The sequence below is a fragment of the Tursiops truncatus genome, chromosome 1 (assembly GCF_011762595.2).
Source record: "Tursiops truncatus isolate mTurTru1 chromosome 1, mTurTru1.mat.Y, whole genome shotgun sequence".
Taxonomy (NCBI): domain Eukaryota; kingdom Metazoa; phylum Chordata; class Mammalia; order Artiodactyla; family Delphinidae; genus Tursiops; species Tursiops truncatus.
This window is the reverse complement of record NC_047034.1, coordinates 149,521,423-149,541,860: the sequence shown is the minus strand read 5'-3', so window position 1 is coordinate 149,541,860 and position 20,438 is coordinate 149,521,423. Positions and strand designations below refer to the sequence as shown.

General features: G+C 44.7%; 1 protein-coding gene across 1 annotated transcript in view; it reads left to right on the top strand.

Moving 5' to 3' along the window:
- The first annotated feature begins 10,467 nt into the window (after window positions 1-10,467).
- The window catches only part of RIMKLA (ribosomal modification protein rimK like family member A), a 28,513-nt gene continuing 18,542 nt past the window's right edge, over window positions 10,468-20,438 (top strand). Inside the window, exon 1 of the mRNA XM_019938003.3 lies at window positions 10,468-10,758. Coding sequence (XP_019793562.1) covers window positions 10,596-10,758 — 163 coding nt within the window. The 5' untranslated portion in view covers window positions 10,468-10,595. The remainder of the gene's footprint in view (window positions 10,759-20,438) is intronic.

Sequence of the window (20,438 nt, the reverse complement as noted above, 5' to 3'; positions counted from 1 at the left end):
GGTGTGGCCAAGATGGCAGAGTAGGAAGACCCTGAGCTCACCTCCTCCCATGAGCACACCAAAATTACAACAATGTACAGAGCAACTATCAATGAGAATGACCTGAAGACTAGCAGAAAAGGTTTTCCACAACTAAAGCTATAAAGAAGGAACCACAATGAGACAGGTAGGAGGGATGGAGGTACAGTATAGTCAAGACTCAGGTAGGTGAACCACAAATGGGAGGATAATCACAACTGTGGAGATTCTCCCCAAGGAGCAAGGGATCCAAGCCCCACATCAGGCTCTCCAGCCCTGGGGTCCTGCACTGGGATGATGACCTCCCCAGAATGTCTGGCTTTAAAGGGGGCTTGCATATGGGAGACCCAGAGGGCTGTGGGAAACAAAGACTCCACTCTTAAAGGGCTCCCACAAAATCTCACGCTCCAAGATCCAGTATAGAGCCTGCATCTTGAAAGGAGCCTGGGTCAGACCAAATTGCTGATCCTGGAGAGCCTCCAGGAGAATCAGGAAGCAATTGTGACTCCCCCTGGGGACAGAGGTGTTGGTGGAAGTCATTTTGGGGAGCTCACTCTACCGTGAAGACACTGGTGCTGGAAAGTGCCATTTTGGAGCCTTCCCCCTCCCTTATTAGCACTCAGGGCTCATCTGCCTACCAGCCAGTTGGCACCAGTCCTGGGACCCTGTGAGCTGCACAGCCAGCTGCCCCAGGACCCAGCCCTGCCTCCCAGTGGGCTGGCAGCCTCTGCATGAGGCAGGACCTGGCAACCAGCCAGGCCAATATGCCCAATATGGTATTTACCAATATGCCCACAGTAGTTGACCCTTTTACAATAGAAGGGCCTATGCAGCCCACATAGAGGGCACCCCTAGAGCATATAGCTCTGGTCACCAGAGGGGCAGTGCCACTGGACTCTAAAGGATGTCACCTACAAAGAGTCACTTCTTCAAGATTGGGAAACAAAACCGACCTACCTGATACATAGAAATAAAAACAGAATTAGACAAAATGAGATGATAGAAGAATATGTTCCAAATGAAGGAATAAAATAAAACCCCAGAAGAAGAACTAAGTGAAGTGGATGAAGATAAGCAATCTACCCAATAAAGAGTTCAAGGTGATGACCATAAAGATGCTCAATAAACTCGGGAGAAGAATGGATGAACACAGTGAAAAGGCTAGAGTTATAAAATACAAAAAAGAACCACAGACAAAGAACACATAACTAAAATAAAAAATACACTAGAAGGAAACAATAGTAGATTAGATAATACAGAGGACTGGATCAAGAGTAAGAAGAAGACAGAGTAATGGAAATCACCCAAGCTGAACAGAAAACAGAAAAAAGAATTTAAAAAATGAGGATAGTTTAAGTGACCTCTGAGAAGACATCAAGTATGTTAACATTCTCATTATAGGGATACCAGAAGGAGAAAAGAAAGAGAAAGGGGTAGAGAACTTATTTGAAAAGATAATAGCTGAAAACTTCCCTAACCTGAGAAAGGAAACAGATATCCAGGTCCAGAATCAAAGAGTCCCAAGTAAGAAGAATCCAAAGAGATCCACACCAAGACACATTGTAATTAACATGGCAAAAGGTAAAGAGAGAATGTTAAAAGCAGAAAGGGAAAGGCAACTAGTTACATATAAGGGAACTACCATAAGACTACAAGCTGACTTTTCAGCAGAAACTTTGTAGGCAAGAAGGGAGTGGCACAATGTATTCAAAGTGATGACATGGAAAAACTGACAACCAGGAATACTCTACCTGGCAAGGCTATCATTCAGATTTGAAGATGAGATAAAGAGTTTTACAGACAAGCAAAAGTTAAAAGAGTTCAGCACCACTAAACTGGTTTTACAAGAAATGTTAAAGGGATTTCTCTAAGTGGAAATGAAAAGGCCAAAAGTAGAAATATGAAAATTTAGAAAGGAAAAATCTCATTGGTAAAGGCAAATATACAGTAAAGGTAGTAGATCAACCAATTATAGAGCTAGTCAGAAGGTTAAAACAAAAGTAGTAAAATCATCTATATCCACAATAAGTAGTTCAGGGATACACAAACAAAAATATGTAAAATATGAAGTCAAAAACATTAAATGTGGGGCAAGGGGTAAAAATGCAGGGTTGTTAGAATGCATTCAAACTTGAGAGATTATCAACTTAATACAATCACATATATATGGGATGTTATATATAAACCTCATGGTAACCACAGATCAAAAATCTATGATAGGGCTTCCCTGGTGGCGCAGGGGTTGAGAGTCTGCCTGCCGATGCAGGGGACACAGGTTCGCGCCCTGGTCCGGGATGATCCCACATGCCGTGGAGCTGCTAGGCCCGTGAGCCATGGCCGCTGAGCCTGCGCATCCAGAGCCTGCGCTCCACAATGGGAGAGGCCACAACAGTGAGAGGCCCGCGTACCACAAAAAAAAAAAAAAATCTATGATAGATACACACAAAAAAAGGAGAAAGGAACCCAAACATAACAATAGAGATTACAGTCATCAAATCACAAGGGAAGAGAGCAAAACAAGAAGAAAGGAACAAAAAAGAACTACAAAAACAAACAGTTAACAAAATGGCAAGAAGTGCATACCCATCAATAATTACTTTACACGTAAATGGACTAAATGCTCCAATCAAAAGACATAGCATGGCTGAATGGATTAAAACAAACAAACAAACAAAAACAAAACAAGACCCATGTATATGCTGCCTACAAGAGACTCACTTCAGGTCTAAAGACACACAAAGACTGAAAGTGAGAGGATGGAAAATGTATTCCATGAAAATGGAAACAAAAAGAAATCTGGGGTGGCAATACTGATATCAGACAAAATAGACTTTAAAACAAAGACTGTCACAAAAGACAAAGAAGGACATTACATAATGGTAAAGGGATCAATCCAACAAAAAGATATAACAATTGTAAATATGCACTCAACATAGGAGCACCTAGATACACACAGCAGATATTAACAAACATAAAGAAAAAAATGGACAGTAACATAATAATAGTAGCGGACTTTTAACACCCACTTACATCAATGGCCAGAAAAATCAATAAGGAAACATTGACCTTAAATGACATATTAGAACAGATAGACTTAATAGATATCTGCAGAACTTTCCATCCAAAAGCAATAGACTACACATTCTTTTCAAGTGCATATGGAACTTTCTCCAGGACAGACATAAGCTGCCTCACTGAACAATGACTAAAGTTATACCCAAAAAAGAGAGAGATTAATTCCCAAGACTGGTCAATCCTTTTGTGAAATAAAGAATATGTGCCAAATGAGAATCCCTCTCAATATACTGGTTTTGCATACTCAAATATTCCTATTTTAAAGGCACATATATTTTAAGATACATATGTTTTAAGATATATATATATATATCTTCATCTAAAGAAAGCCTATACGAATTGCATTTTGTGTCAGTGATATGCCACAAATCTGAGAATCCGTTCCCATCTTGGACCAGTTAGCTTCAAACACAAGGTATCAACAATACTTATTAATCCTAACATGGGCAAATTCATTCATAGGTCAGGCATGATAAAGCCTTAGCAGGATGAACCAGTGATAAGGGGGAAATAGCCAGAGCCCAGTAGGAGCAGAACTGGGGGAAACTGACCTAGCCAGGGCTGTGTCATGCCCTGGCTCTGGGTTAGCAGTCAGCCCCTAGGAAGTAACAAAACAGGTCTTAGGCCCCCCAGAGGCAGGAATTCACAAAACGTAGCAAGAGGATCAGTATCCTAGATCAGCAGGTGTTTCAGGCTAGTGCTTCCATCCAAATGGAAAGAATGCCCACGTATACAGTCTGGCCATTACAGGTGAAAGCCACAACTCAGTGGGCATGCAGGGGGTCAGGCGATAGTGCAAGTTATTTTCCCCACTGGTGGGCAAAAGGAATTTAGCACAGTTAGGTACTAAGGATTCAAATAAGTCTGCGACAGAGCACATTTGCTCTCAAGTTGCTTACAATCTAGATGGAGACGTAGCCATAAAGAGATGATTTCGAGCTTGTGCTGATAGTGGGGGAATTTGACAAGTGCCAAAGGAGAGGAATGCATAGTACGCTATGAGAACACAAAGAAGGTTCACTTATGCCAAACTAAGGTTTAGAAGACTTCTTGGAGAAGATGCTGCTTGAGCTGGTTGTAGCAGGCAAAGAAAGGCGAGCAAGATTTACCATGAACAGTCACGGAGGTGAGACACACAAAACTGTATCCAGGGCAGTTCAAGGAATTCTATACTATTAGAGTGGAAAGCCGAAGGTCCATAGGGTCACTTATGCCATGCTAAGAAGTTTATCTCACACAGGGATAAGGAGCTATGGTGGAAACCACTCATCATCCCCACCTCCAGTTCCTCTTCCTTTTAGTAATAGAACCCCTTCTTCCCTCCACTGAGTTTTAGGTGGGCACATATCTGTCCAATTAAAGAATACATTCTCCAGCCTCCCTTGCAGTAGATGTGACCATGTGACCAAGTTCTTGGGATGTAATGAAAGTTAGGAGTATAATGTTCATGTTACATCATTAAAAGGAAGCTACTTGTCTCCACTTTTTCTTTCTCCTTCCAGAGGTCTGGAACACAGATGTGGTTGATAAAGCCAGCCTCGAACATGCCAACAATGACCACATTGCTGGAGCAGGCAACACACTAAGATGGAAGGAACCTGGGTCCCAGGTTGAACAAGGGGAAGAAGCTACCTTTTCATGCCGGACACCCACCTTACTGGACTATTAAGTGAGAGAGAAATAAATTCCTTGTAGAGTCTCTTTGTTATAGCAGCATAGCCTGTATCGTAACATGAGAGGAAAGGAAAGATAGTGCTGAGGCTTCTAATATAATTCTTGATTTGTCAGAAATGGCTAAGGAACTAGGAAAGACTGAGACAACGAACATCTATCTTTAATGATTATAGCTGAGTGAGGCTAAGGCTGGCAGAGAGCAAGATAAGCAATTACGCAGCCTTGTCTCAAGAGAGATAGGGCAAGCCCCTTGAAAACTAGAAACTTCTACCTGGTTCTGAGAGCCTAGCTCATTCAGAGCCAGACAGCAGCTAGCAACCACCTGAATGTCTTCCTTGCACTCTGCCCTGCAAAGCTGTATCTACTGTCATCTTCAAAAGCTGACTCCAACAAGCTTCCAATGAAGACTTCATTGACTAACCCCATTTAGTCATTTTGTGTTAATTGTATCTGCAACAGGGAAAAATTATTTATAATCCCCCTCTATTTCCTGAAGAAGATGGATCTGTTAATTGAAAGGCTTGTTTTGCTAAACAGTAATTCATCAGGGGTGCAAGTTTGGAAGTAGAGCTGGGGTAAAATGCATTCCTCCCAATAACGAAAGGTTGAGGAATCTGCATAGGACTCTGGGAAGGGAAGTTAAGAGCAACAAGACTGGAGGCTGGGGAGTGGAGTGGAAAAAGAGCCGTACTGGCAGAAGCAGAGAGTACTCTGAAAAAAGAGGTGTGTTGGGATTCCCTGGTGGCGCAGTGGTTGAGAGTCCGCCTGCCGATGCAGGGGTGCCCCGGTCCGGGAAGATCCCACATGCCGCGGAGCGGCTGGGCCCGTGAGCCATGGCCGCTGAGCCTGCGCGTCCGGAGCCTGTGCTCCGCAACGGGAGAGGCCACAACAGTGAGAGGCCCGCGTACCGCTATAAGAAAAAAAAAAAAAGAGATGTGTTGTAGGGTATTTTCAAGTGAATTACTGCAGTGTACAAGATGTACATCGTGTCTCCCCTTCAGTAAATTCTGCCTTGTTCCTTAAGACCCTGGTGTGAGAGGGAATAAGGGGTGGGAGCTTGAATAAGAGGATGAGGGAAAAGCAGACATCTGGATTACTAGACCAAGGAAAGTGAGAGAGTCAGTGCCAGTAATGCAAAATTCTAGAATTTGAGACCGCTTCCTTTAGTCATTAATTCTATAATTTTGAAATTATGTATATTGGATTTTCATAATCTGAGAGTTACCATTCACCCAATAATTACTGAGAGCCCATGACTAGAATAAAATTAATTATATTTCATAATTATAATTAAATACATATTAATTATAATTAATGTAAGCTAGCAGTTATTAACTGCTTATGAGGATTCAGAAACGGAGAGCTTTCCTCTAGGTGAGGGTAAGGTAAATTTTAGGAAAGATAACGTGGAAGAATTGTATCTCAGCTGGGTCTTGAAGAGTGGATAGGCATTGATCACGCAAAGGCTTTCGGAGGGACACAATAGCATGAACAATCTGACCAAAGCCACACAATTTTTTTCAATAACTATTTATCAATATGCAGTGTGCCGGGCACCGTGCTAGGTCCCAGGGATATGAAGATGAATTTGGCCTTGTAGACTTCTGTTAATATAGCCCACCATTTTTCTATTCATTGTGTTATTGGTTTGCCACAACTGTCAGGTCTTTCTTGGCTACATTCCTGCATGGCCAGTTTTTCTCTCTTTAACCTACGCATGTGTGACGCTTCTTTTGCTCCTTCGATGAACCACTTTCCATTTATCCTAGTGCACTTTAACCTGTTATTGATGACCATTTTTCTAATTTATTGAGGTCAATTGAATTTTGATCTTCTAACTTGACATATCAATCTGCTTGCGGTCACGTGTAATATTTACAAAGACTTTCACTTTCTTTCCACTGTCCAGACCCACATGTCAGCACCCTTTTGTGCCAATATATAGAAGGTTGGAAGTAAGATAAGAAATAGGGCCCCAGAATCCCAGGTTACAAAAACCTAGTATATCTGTAACTGACCACAGTTTTCTCAACTGAAATTGCAGTGATGTCTTTTACACGACAGTCCTAACTTTATCAACAGATACTTGAGTACCTACCATAGGTGGAAACAGTGATGCACGATGCATTGGCCCTTGTTCTTGAGAGGCTTACAGTCTAGATGAGGAGGCAAATAGACAAGGCATGTTCGTTTGTTTGGCAGAAGACTTTTCTACCCCTCTTCCTAATGGATTAAGAGAGAACAAAATTGAGAATGTGAGAACATAGGAAGGAATTCCCTTTTCCTCTGCCCTGGCCTCTGACTGGCTACCTTCAGAAGGAAGAAGTTTTCAATCTGATTGGTCAGAGCCCAGGACACTAACGAGTTCACATCTTACTGGTGGTTGGGTCACTTTGTGTTGAAAGGGCACATGGTCAGGAGCCCTTGCTCCAGGTAGGACCAGCCCAGTTTCCATTTGACTCTCACTTGGTTGAGTAAAGCTGGTCTGCTCACAGATCTGATCATCTTCTCCCCTCTTTCCACAGGCATGCCTATGCATGACAGTCCCAAAATCTAGAGGGTGGAGGCGAAGCAGGGAATTACGAAGCTTCACTTCAGCCTTACACATAAGCTGTATGATTCAGTCTTTTGGCACAGTTCTGTTCTAGAGGTTACTGGGTGCTAGCTCAGTTATGAATAAAATGATCCTTTGGTTTCTATTCCAATTTCTTTCTTTTATATAGTTCCCCTGGGAACCCTAAAGGGAGTAGAGACGACTAGCAGAGTAGGATTTGGCTATTTCTCATCCTTGAGTGTGGCAGACTATATTGTTGGTTATAGTTTTTCACAAATTTTTGTTGCCCTTGCCAGGAAAGAATAAGACTTTGCTACCCTACTAATGTCAGACTTGGCCAGGTGAACTTGTTCTGACCGAGCAAATGTAAGCTCTAGCATGTAAAAGTTCCAGGCAGCAGCATTAAGAACCAGCGTGTGAGTCACCGTGATCATTTTCCCCCTTCCACGAGACCAACATTATTCCAGAAAAAGGTTACACTATCAGCCTGGGTCCTGGCATGAAGACAACCTCAAATATGCCAAACTGATCTGTTATGGGCATGTACAGTATTTCAAGAAATAAAACTTTGTTGTTGTAAGCCACTTTGGAATCACTTGTTACCACAGCCTAACCTGGCTTATCCTGATACATTTACCTTATTGCCCTCTGTATCAAACACCATTGTTTGTCCTCCCAACATTTATTCTCCCTTTATTCCTAAGAGAACCCCAATTTTGCCCAGGTGTTCACTTAACTCTACATGTGCTTGGTGGGATTCCAATTCCCAGCCACAGTGGGTAAACCATGATTACATTAAGCCACTCATGATGGCTTCTTACTCTCTGCTGGTGACTGGTTTAGATGTGGGAGAGTGTGAGAAGCCTGCCTGCGGTCTTCTGAGACAGGTTTTCCTTGCTAATAAAGAGAGACACAGGGAAAGAAACAGTTTCTCTACTTCCATTGGACATTGTATGTATGCACGTGTCAGCTGAAATTATGGCAGCCATTTTGTAACTATGAGGGGCCTAAGGTAGTCAGAGTGAAAAGATGGAAAGAATTTGGGTCCCTGATAAATTTACTGAGCTGTTAAATGAATAAACCTTAGAACTGACCTACCTGGATTTCTTGTTACATGAGATAATACATTTTCCTTATTGTTTAAGACAGCTGAATCTGGAATGAAGGGGAAAAGAATGAGTTTAGCTCTAGGGACATTGAGGTGATGGCAGGACAGCATGTTTCTATATTGTTGAAGCTCAGGAGGCATCAGGGTTAAAATTGACTTTGGGGACTTCCCTGGCAGTCCAGTGGTAAGACTCTGCGCTTCCACTGCAGGGGGCGTGGGTTCGATCCCTGGTCAGGGGACCGAATGTGGGAGTCATCTATGCAGAAATATTATATAAGGTAATACATCTTAGAAAATAACCCAAATCTGGGGCAGTTACCTCTGTGCTTGATAATTTTGATAATAGAACAAAACATACCAACATAAGTTTAGCTATGTCCTAACTGGACACTGTCCCAGGTTCTCACTTATCACCCATCCTAGAAAAGGGAGATCACAGCGGTGTTAGCAACCTTCTAGAGAGGCTGAGCAAAGACAGTGAAGAAGTGATCACAACATCTGGATCCCCAGATCCTGCTCTCCTCAAGCTTGGGTTTTGGGAATCTTGGCATCCATCTGCATATGAATTAAACATTCTCAACTTATGAAGATGACTATGAAAATGGATTGTAAGCAACTTCTAAATTTAGTGACTCTTATATACAAATTATCGTTCCAGACAGCTATGGTTCTGATCATCTTATAGACATCCTATGTATTGTGATCCTGCAGAAGCAAATAGAAAGCATCAGGGTGTACAAAATATATACCATAGGACATGAAGGAAATGATCAAGGTACAAGATAGAGCCTCTAGTGCCCAAGTTGGTCTGTGGTTAGAAGATAGTTTTGAACGTTACTAAGTCATAGGGCACTAGGTTACTGTTACTTTAAGAAAATACATTCATGGGGGGGCGGGTATTTTGCAACACAAAAAGATTTACTTAACATTGCTGGAAAAATAATTAATGTTTGAAATTCCATTTAGACAGAATTTTTCCAATGGCACATCAAGTGGGTCAATGCACACACCTGCAAAATATATATAGTGAAGCCTATACCTTACCTGAGATATCTTACCCCTTTTCTAAATTATTGTTTGGCCTGCTTTGAAATTCCTCTTGCCCCCCTAAGCCAAAAAAAAAAAAAAAAAGACAAATATTTTAATGAGCCAGAAGAGCAAATGCAATCTCCAAAGATGGCTAACTTCAGTCTTTCAGTTATTTAGAGAGGAAAGTCTGGATTCAAACATAGTTGTTTGCTGGCAGAATTTGCGATTGGCTAGGACCAAGGACAGTGTTTAAAGATGACTCAGTTGTACGGGCTGGGGGGATGGGAGAAGACCAGCTGGTGGTCCTTCTAACTAAAAGGAGTCCATTTTCTTCACATTGAGGTTGTGCAGGCCCAGGACCGCTGAATCCTGGGAGGGGGTATCCAGTGAAAGAAAACCTGAGACCCTGAGAAACGCACCTTCAAATTATCTGAACCCTCAATCCCCACCCCAGCTCCAGGCCAGGATTTGGGCAGAGCATTCCAAGGCCAGGGTCCACCTGGAGGCCTAGCTGTGTGACCTTCGCCAGGCGCCGGAGTCTCCTTTGGGACGTCCCCGAGGCCCTGCCCCAGACTCTGTAGGGGGACGCCAATGCTCCCAGCCCCCGGGTGCTCGGGACGGCCTTTGGGAAGCATCCCGCTGCCCGCTGCGGACCACTATTCCATCAGCCCGGACACCCTCTCGGCTTCACTGGGTCGCCGCCCTAGCCCCTCCCGCTCCGGCCGCCCCACCCCGGCCGGCAGCGCCACGCCCGCCGGGGTCCAGCGCGGGACAGGGATGCCCTCCCTCAGCCTCCCCGCCGCACTCCTCGCTCGGGGCTTCCCGGGGCCGCTAATCCCACCCGGGTCTCTTCTCCCGGCCGCAGCAAGCTTGGGCCCCGCCGCGGCCGCCTCTGCAGCTGGCCCCGCGGCCGGCCCGCGCCCGCCGCCGCGCGCTGATTGGCTGGCTGGGATCGGCGGCGGCGCTGAGTGGCCGGGCAGATTCGCTGGGTCAGGGCTGCAGAGGCTCCTGGCGCACCGGCGGGAGCGGAGCCGCGGCGCGCGCTCGCCCGGGACGCCGGCCGCCCGCCAGCCAGAGCGAGCGGCCCGGGTCGCCGAGGGGGCCCGCGCCCCGCCGGGCGCCGCCGCCCTGGCCGCCATGTGCTCCCAGCTCTGGTTCCTGACGGACCGGCGCATCCGCGAGGACTACCCTCAGGTGCAGATCTTGCGCGCCCTGAGGCAGCGCTGCTCCGAGCAGGACGTGCGCTTCCGGGCGGTGCTCATGGACCAGATCGCCGTCACCATCGTCGGCGGCAACCTCGGTGAGCTAGGCGGGCCCGGGAGGGCAGGGAGGCGCTCCGGGATCTCCGAGGGCCAGAGGGTGGGCGCGCGCACCGGGCCCCCCCAGGCCAAATCTCCTTCCGGGCCTCCAAACCTGCCGCTCTCCCCTGAGAGACCTCTTTGGGTTAGAGAAAGCCCCTAACCTTGAGAGCTTCTTTGACCACTAGCATCTGCCCTGAGGCCAAGATTTGAGAACAGGATTTAATTCACTTAGGAGACTTAGTTTGGAAGGAACTCAAATTCACCTGAAGCCTCCTGGAGGTCCGAAGAAAATCAAGCTAACCCCAAATTAGCCAATTGTGCTCTCACTGATAACGCTGTCAGTTTAGATTTATAGAAGCCCGCACTAAATTTACAAAATTGCCATTAGGATGAATGTTTTTAAAAGTTTTCCAAGAGTGTCTAAGCATCATTAATGCGCTACATAGAATATTATTCCCAAGCTAGGAACCTGCAGATGGGGAGAAATCTGAGAAAGATTGGAGTCACCTCTTGAGGGTAAGGTGGGAGAGAAGACCTTTGATGGGTTTTCTTTAAACTCATCCTCCTCCCTGAAGGTACTGAATTCCGATTCCAGAAAAGCCAAGATTTCAGGTACAGACCATTCTGGCCTCACCGATTTCTCCACTGCTGTGTCCAAGAGATTTTTTTGGGTAAGACATGGTTATCATCTGTGACCATGACCTCAAGAGGTTACATATGTTTTTAGATATTCTTAATTATCCCAACACAGACAGTCTCTGACTTAGGAATCCTGGCTTAGGAACCTCCCCCTGGCCTGCAGTTTTGAGTCTCTCCAGCCTCCAGTCGGGAGGTATCCAGTCACTTCAGGGGGTCCAGGACTCAAGGGGCTTTGGGCCCAGTGAGAGTGCTTCTTGGAATACCATTCATATTATTTCAATCATGCCTGGTTAAATTAACTCACAATTTGTTACTTTTCTTTGGCAGGGGAAAGGGGTTCCAAATTCTGAACAGGCTGAATCACTCAAAATGAGATTTTGAATATGACCTGTTTCTAAGTAGAACATATCTGTCCCGGATGTTTCATCTATAAATTTATCTAAACCCTTCATAAGTAATATCAGATTGTATAGTCTGTTGGAGAAATATACTACAGACATCAGGTATCATACATTTAGTCTAAAACAATGGCTGTCAGCCATAAAGGGCACCATCTCTCTAGTCTTGATTTGCTAAAACTCTCAGTTAGTTAATATAGAACTAATTCTTGGGCAGAGAATCAGTAGAATTGGATTCTTATTACAACTTTGCTGCTAATGAGTATCTTGGCTTTGCCTTGGCCAAGTCACTTTATGTCTTTGAATCTCAGGTTTCTCATTTATAAAACTAAGGGTTAGGGTTCCTCCAGCTCTAAAATTCTGCATCAGTACCATACTTAAATGGAATAATCTGTTATATTTTACTGATCTAAATCTAGTATACACATCTTTCCACACCAAGAGTTTGCTCTTTATTTGTTTTACAGCCTATAAATATGCCTTTATTGAGTTACAGGCATATCATTCCACATCATGTTCCTTTTTGTAGACCCATCATGCATTCTGTGAAGGAGAAGAGGAATGCTGTTTGTTTTGTATCTAAAACCCCATGTTAAAGAATCAGTCATAGGAAAAGAAAAAATTAAATTCTAATGCTGCAGGAAACATTTCACCCCTTTCGTTTAGTGTCTTAAAATTGTTCTGGAATTCATGTGTGAATGTATCCCAGTCTATTCAGAAACAAGGAGTTACTTCTTTTTAAACTACATAGTTATTTACCTAGTCGATGGAGAAACTGAAGACAGGGATTTTTGGAAGCAGTTTTCATTTTTTTGCTAATTCAGAGATTGCCCCACACAAATCACAACACATAAAACAAACCTATTAGATCACTGTTTCTGCTGTCCAAAGCAGTCAAAAGATTTATTTGGTGCATGACGGGATTAATTAAACACAAGGAAGTGAATTCCATGAGAAGACTGAGCTCGTTTGCTTTGTTCAGGGCTGTAACAGTGTCTAAATAGTGCCTCACACCTTAATAGGCACTGAAGAAATATTTTTGAATGAATAAAGATATGCAGTCTACTTCCCAGTTTCTTCTAGAGTCAACTGTAGAAAACTGTTGGTAATTTGCTGAGCCAAAGTATTCCTCCGAAATAAACTCTAGAACTTACTAGCTTCGAAATAGAGAAAGAGTTACAATGATATCGATGCTATTTCCCATTTGAGAATTATTGTGAGAGCTGGGAAGGAGTTTGGGATCACCCATTCTGACCTCTTCATTTTACAAATGAAAAACCTGGTGCTCAAAAAAACGAAGTGACTTGCTCAGTGCCATCCAGCTAGTTGGCAGCAAACTGAAGTTTAAAAACCTGGTCTCCTAATTCCCAGCCAGTGATAATGGAATAAGTATGCCTTAGGACATCAGATGTGGAACTGAACTGAATTATATTAAATTGAGGCTAGACAGTGACGTTGCAAAGTAATGTGATAGTTTAGGAAGTTAAGGTACCACCTTTACTCAGGCTCCTTTCTGTTCTTTCTTGAGATTCGTGTGGGAGTAGATGAAGGGGTCAGTTTGGGACAGGTATGGGCGGTGACTCTACCAGTTTCTTAAATTCATTGCCAGTCTTCCCTCCATGGAGGCTAGTGGGAACTCAAATACAGAGATGAGAATTTCAGGTTATATCTGAAATAGATTCAGACAAGAGGTTAAAAGTTGGGGATTTAAAGATTGCAGTTATTTTAAACTAGATAATACAAGTAAGCTGAAGAAGCTGTGCAAATGTAAGGTTTTATGGTTATTCTTTTTAACCCAGTGGTCTGCCCTACCCAGCATAGATTTGGGTGGGGGAGACTACTGGGAAGAGTGAATGACCTTCAGATGACTGAAGCAATCCTGCAGAAAACACTTTCCCTTCACCTTCCTGCTGGATGTAGCATTATGAGAATCCTATCCATTGCCATTTCCTTCTTAGAAACCACAAGTTCTTCATTCATTCAACACATATTTGTTAATTTTTCTCAATCCTGAGAATAAGGTGGTGATGAACGCGGCACCAAAATGCACATAGTAATATTCAAAGCAAAATTCGTGGAGTGTTTATCATGAGCCAGGCGTAGGTCTAGGTTCTTTTTACACATTAATCTGATAAAGGTCAGTCAGGGTGTCTGGGCACATAGTGCTGGCTGGCAGTTGGGACCAACACTCAGTAATTCTGGGCTCAGCACTTTCTGTTTCCTCTCTTCCACTCCACCCTATGCTTCAGCCTATACTGACCTCTCTGCCCCTTGCACTGAAATTGCCTCTGCCTGAGATGCCTGTCTGGTCCAGCTCCCTCCCCCATGGGGAACTTTTATTCACCCTGCATATCCAGCTCAAGTCACTCTTCTCTATACAGTCTGTCTTGACTCCTTACCCAGCCCCCAGGAATCTCTCTCTGCTATCTGCTGCCGAACAACATTGTGCAGACCTTCAAAGGTAGCATTCATCATGTTTTACTGTAATTTATCTATTTACAAAGTTTATCTTGGGCTTCCCTGGTGGCGCAGTGGTTGAGAGTCCGCCTGCCGATGCAGGGGACACGGGTTCGTGCCCCGGTCCAGGAAGATCCTACGTGCTGCGGAGCGCCTGGGCCCGTGAGCCATGGCCGCTGAGCCTGTGCATCCGGAGCCTGTGCTCCGCAACGGGAGCGGCCACAACAGTGAGAGGCCCATGTACCACAAAAAAAAAAAAAAAAAAAAAGTTTATCTTCTCTCACCCCCTAAATGACTGGGTATTCCTCAAATATATGCTCTGGAACAGGTACATAGTAGGCCTTCTGTTGATGTTTGTTGGATGACTGAGTGAAGTGCCTTAAAGGCTAATTCAGGTATGTGAGATGTACTGTAATTAGCTGCTGTGTCTGGGAGATCATGATTGGACGCATAACTGTTTTTGTGACGAGCACATTTACTTATTGGAGGGCAGAGTCACTGGTGCAAATCAAGTTTTTTGACCACCCAAAGGTCTTTACAATTAGCTGTCTCAAGAAAAAAGTATAGTCCCAAACTCAGGGACAGATACCAAGACAGAAGAAATGAACCTGCTCTGGAAATGAGGATGTGTTACAGTTCGGCTTCTAGGAGCAGGGTGATTCAGCATTCTTCCCTTACTTTCAGAGCTAAAACCTTGGTGGCCATATGGCAGTTTCTAGGTCAGGTTCTTTACGTTAAGGTGTTCTGGACTACTTTCACTTTGTTCTTTGTAGTGACCAGGTGAGTAATATTTTAAAAGTTTGGGTAGGGGGAAATCCTAAGTAAACTTGAATGAGGCAATGGTCTTATCGCAGCCTTCCAAAAGACAACAGGGGCCTCACAGAGAAAGGATGGACTCCCATTACTGTGCAAGAAGACACTAGCAGAAAAGGGTACCATGCTCACCTTTGTGCACAAAGGTTGATCTTTAACCTCAGTCCCTGCTAAAGGCCTGTGCCTGACACCCTGTAATCCAAAGAAACCACCATCCAGCACTAGTGGAAAGGTCAGTAGGTGGAAGCACCAACCATGTAATGTTTCCAAACATGTGAGTGCTGAATGGATACGCTTTACCCTATGGGTCCACATTTATAACTGTGGGCTGACCTCAAGGGCTGAGGATGGGTTGAAGTGTTGATGTTTCTAACAGCTGTTTTTAGGGACAGCTCATGAACTGTGTTGGAAAACGTTCTAGAACCAATAGATTGGGATCCTTAGTGGATCTCAAAGCCCTGCTTTATAGGTTTCTGAACCACCTGTTGTTGCTACCATACACCTCCACCAAATTTGTTAGGCTTGCCTGGTGGAAGGGACACAGCCATCATCAGAGAGGTCCACGTCATCTCCATCCGTCCATACCTCCTTGTCATCCCCCTTATTAGCAGAGAGTCCATGGACATCCAGGTACATCACTGCTAGCCTCACATCACTCCACCCACTCCTCCAGTAGGTAGGTGGGTCACCTTACCCACTTCCTGGAGAGACTTCACCTTATTAGGGCTTTATATTATTTAATACAAAACTTCACCTTATTAGGGCTTTATATTATTTTAATACAAAACTCCAACAAGATCTGAAATTCTCAATCTAGTTCTACTTGTTCCTTCACTATTAAAAAGTAATTCAAGGGGCTTCCCTGGTGGCGCAGTTATCGAGAATCTTCCTGCCAATGCAGGGGACACGGGTTCGAGCCCTGGTCTGGGAAGATCCCACATGCCGCAGAGCAACGAGGCCCGTGCGCCACAACTACTGAGCCTGCGCGTCTGGAGCTTGGGCTCCGCAACAAGAGCGGCCGAGATAGTGAGAGGCCCTGCGCACCGCGATGAAGAGTGGCCCCCGCTTGCCGCAACTAGAGAAAGCCCTCGCACAGAAACAAAGACCCAACACAGCCAAAAATAAATAAATAAATATTTTTTTAAAAAAAAGTAATTCAAGACTCCTGCTATGAGGAAGTGATACATTTAAGTTACTTTGCATTGCGGAATGAACGGGAATAATGGTTCTTCATTCCTGTAACTCTGTTATTAATACTTAAATATCTTTTATGTGTCAGTTAATCTTCACAACAATCCTATTCATTCCTTTACTTCATTCCACAAATATCAATTGGGTGCCCACTCTGTGCCAGGCCAGGCACTGTGCTAGGTGCTGGAGATATAACAGAGAGTAAGAACAGACACAGTCTCCCTCATTATAATGATTTCATTCATTCATTTGCTCAACAATATCTGTTGACTGCCTACTACGTGAGGGGTGTTGATCTAGGCACCAGAACAAAACAGGCAGAAATCCCTGCCTCTGAAGGAGATTACCTTCTAGATGGGGAGATAGAATACAAACAGGTTAAAACACAGTAGTATTTGGTGAAAAGAGCTAAGGAGGAAAAAAGTAAGGAAGGGAAAAGGAGGAAAAAGTAGCACATTTCTGGGGGCAGAAAAAGGGATTGTAATTTTAGGTGGGGTGGCTGGAGTGGTCCTCACCCAGAACATGATGTTTAAGTAAGACCTGAAGGAGATGAGGATGCAAGCTGTTTGGATATCTGGGAGTAGAGTGGTTCAGGCAAGAGGGAACAACAAGGAAACCAGTGTGGCCAAAGCAGAGAGTTAATGAGCATTAGGAGAGGTGGTCAGAGAGGTGGGGTGGGGGGAGCCAATGTATAGGGCCTTGTGGGTCATGGGGGGAGCCAATGTATAGGGCCTTGTGGGTCATGGAAGGACATTGTATTTTACTCTGGAATGAGCTGGGAATCTACTGAAGAGTTTTGAACAGAGGGGTGACATGACCTGCCCTATGTTCACAGGGTCACACTGGCCACAGTGTTGAGAATAGACTGATGACAGCAAGGGCAGAAGCAGAGAGATGGCTTAGGAGTTTCTTGCTGCAGTTCAGGTAACAGATGATGGATGATGGTTGTTGGACTAGAATGATTTCAGGGGAGGAGGTGAAAAGTGACTGGATTTTTGGATATATTTTGAAGACAGAGTTGTCAGAATGTGCCTACTGGATCAGACATTGGATGTGTAGACATTGGACTGATCAAGGAGGACTCCAAAGTTTGTCCTGAGCAGCTGCAAGAATAAAGTTTGCCATTTACTCATATGGAAAGTGTGTGAGAGGAGTAGGTTTGGTCAGGTGATGAGGATCAGGTCTCAGTCTAAGGTACCCATTAAACATCCAAATGGAAATGGCAAGTAGGCAGTTGATCATATCCACTTGGGATTCAGGGGAAAGCCCTGGCCTGAAGCTATCAAAAGTAGGAGCATCTCCATACACGTATCGTGGGAGTGACTGTCGACAGAAAAGAGGTCCAAGGACTGAGCTCTGGGGCACTCCACTGTTTAGTGGTTGGGAAGAGGGGGAGGAACCAGCAAAGAATTCTAAGTAAAAGAAATAAACCCTGGAGAGTGTGGCGTCCTGGAAGCCGAGTGGAGAATGTGTTTAAAGAAGGAAGACATGATGAGACTGTTTCAGCTATTGCTGGTAAATCAAGTTAAGATGAGGACTGAGAACTGAACATTGGATGTAGAATGTGGACTTAGCATTAGTGACTCTGATAAGAGCAGTTTCAATGAAGTAATGGAAAACAGGGAATATACACACTGCCTTAAGAGTTTTGTTATAAAGAGAAAGTGAAAAATGGGTTGATAACTTGCTACGGACTGAATTGTATTCTCCCAAAATTCATACGTTGAAGCCCTAACCCCCAATGTGATGGTATTTGGAGGTGGGGCCTTTGGAAGGTCATTAGGTTTAGATGAGGTCATGAGGTGGTACCCTCATGAATGGTATTAGTGCCTTTATAAGAAGAGATGAGAGAACTTGACACCTCTCTCTCCCTCTCTCCCTCTCTCCCTCTCTCCCTCTCTCCCTCTCTCCCTCTCTCCCTCTCTCCCTCTCTCCCTCTCTCCCTCTCTCCCTCTCTCCCTCTCTCCCTCTCTCCCTCTCCCTCTCCCTCTCCCTCCCTCCCTCCCTCTCCTTGCCATGTGAGGATATAGCAAGAAGGCTGCTGTCTGCAAGCCAGGAACAGAACCCAATAATGCTGGCACCCCGATATCAGACTTCTAGTCCCCATAACTGTGAGAAATAAATGTCCGTTGTTTAAGCCACCAAACCTATAGTATTTTGTAATAGCAGCCTGAGCTAAGATATTGCTCAAAGATGGATTTGAGAGGATTTTCTTAAAGAAGGGAGAAATAACAGAATATTGCATGCTGGTGTGAATGATCCAATAGAGAGAGAAATTGGTGATGTAGGAGAGAGAGGTGACTTGCTGGAGCAGTGCCTTACGTGACTGAGAGGGATTGGGATCTAGTGCCTATTTCGAGGAGTTGACCTAAGCCAGGAACAAGGACACTTCAGCCATTATAATAGAGAAGGTCACCTATTGGCACAGGTGCAGGTGGGTAGATGTGATAGTGGGAAGTTATAGAGAAGTTCTTTTCTGATTGCTTCAGTTTTTCTCCCTGAAATAGGAAGAGTGAGAATGAGGAGGAGGGAGGAAGAAGTGAAGATCTGAAGCAAGAAAAGAAAGTGTGCAATAGATGTCCGGTGTTGAGGGAGAGTGAATGGACTAGGGAAACAGTGCTTAGCAGGCAGCAACAAGGATGCCCTTGAGATCAGTCAGCAGGTTTGTGTATTTTTTCTTCAGACATGCTCCATTGCACAGGAGGGCACATGAGGTAGGCAGAGTTGGATCAGTCCCACTGGGGTTGTGGTTTAGCCAAGCAAGAAATGGGTGCAAGGATTTGTGGATATATGTTGTGGTGCTTGACTATGGAAATGAAATAGGGTATGAAGGGGGCGAGGGACAGTGAAAAGATGGGGGAGCCATGCATGGTAGTTCCAGGTGGTGTCAAAGTGTGGCTGGAGTTGGGGTACTATAGAGTGAGCTGGAAAGATAGGAGACGGTGTTTGGAGATGGGAGTTATGATCACTGCATAAAGTCTAGAATGTAACTGGTACTGGTGGCTGGGGTGGGATGGTGGACAAGATCCTTGGAGGAAAGGAGGTCAAGAAACAGAGAGGCCTGGGAATTGGAAGAATTCTTCATGGGGATATTGAAATCACCAATATCTGTGACAGCACAGGAGAGTCAGTGAGTCTGGAGCTAGAGCTTCAAGGACAGGGAAGTGACTGGGGTCTTTAGATGACCTGCACAAGTGGGGAGATGTGTGGTGTTGTCAGATGAGAGGCAAGTTGGGTGTTTTAGGAGGAGAGAAGGATGCTGGTCAAGCTGCGATGAGAGTAGGAAGGAGCACGTCTCTCCTACCTCTAGGCCCAGTAACCCCAGGTGAGAGGGAGAGGAAACCCGCCACAGCTTGGGAGGGCTGGTGGGGAAGCAGAGTCAGGGTTCAGTTAGACTCAGAAAAAGAAGGGGAAGGGAACAGTTGCTGAAAAGTTCAAGGACAGGAGATTTGCTGTCCATTGAGTCCCATTGATTGAGTCCCCGAGGGCACCGGGGAGATGGGCAGGAGTGGAAGGTGGGAGTAGAAAAGGCAGTGTCAGGGACTTCCCTGGTGGTCCAGTAGTTAAGAATCTGCCTTCCAATGCAGGGGACATAGGTTCAATCCTTGGTCAGGGAACTAAGATCCCACATGCCTTGGGGCAACTGAGCCCGTGCACTGCAATGAAGTGAAGATCCAGAGCAGCCAAATGTTAAAAAAAAAAAAAAAAAAAGAAAGAAAGAAAGAAAAGACAATGTCAGAGCCAGGTGGGGTTCAGAGTCCAGGGAAGTGACACGGCCTTGGAGACTGGAATCCTGAGAGCCTGAGAGGAAAAGAGAAAAGGGCCTGATGAGATTTGTCTTCGTGGCTGCGAGGAAGCATTGTGTTGGTGAGGTGTGGGAGAGAGGAAGGTTTTCAAGTTCTTCCATTTTACAGAAGAGGAAACTGAGACCCAGGGACATTTTCTGTGTCTTGCCAAGCTGTTAAATGACGGCGCAGAACTAAATCAAGTCTCTGACTTGGAGACCAGGACTTTATCTACTTTGCCATAATTGCCTTTCATCTCATGTGTCCTCAACTTCTTGAAAGGCCTTTGCAAATACGTTTGCCCTGAGCTGTCGCAGAACTCAGTGCTTATGTGTTGCCATGCCTTTACCATCGACTTGTTTCTGAAGGGTAGACATTATGCATTTATTAGTTTTA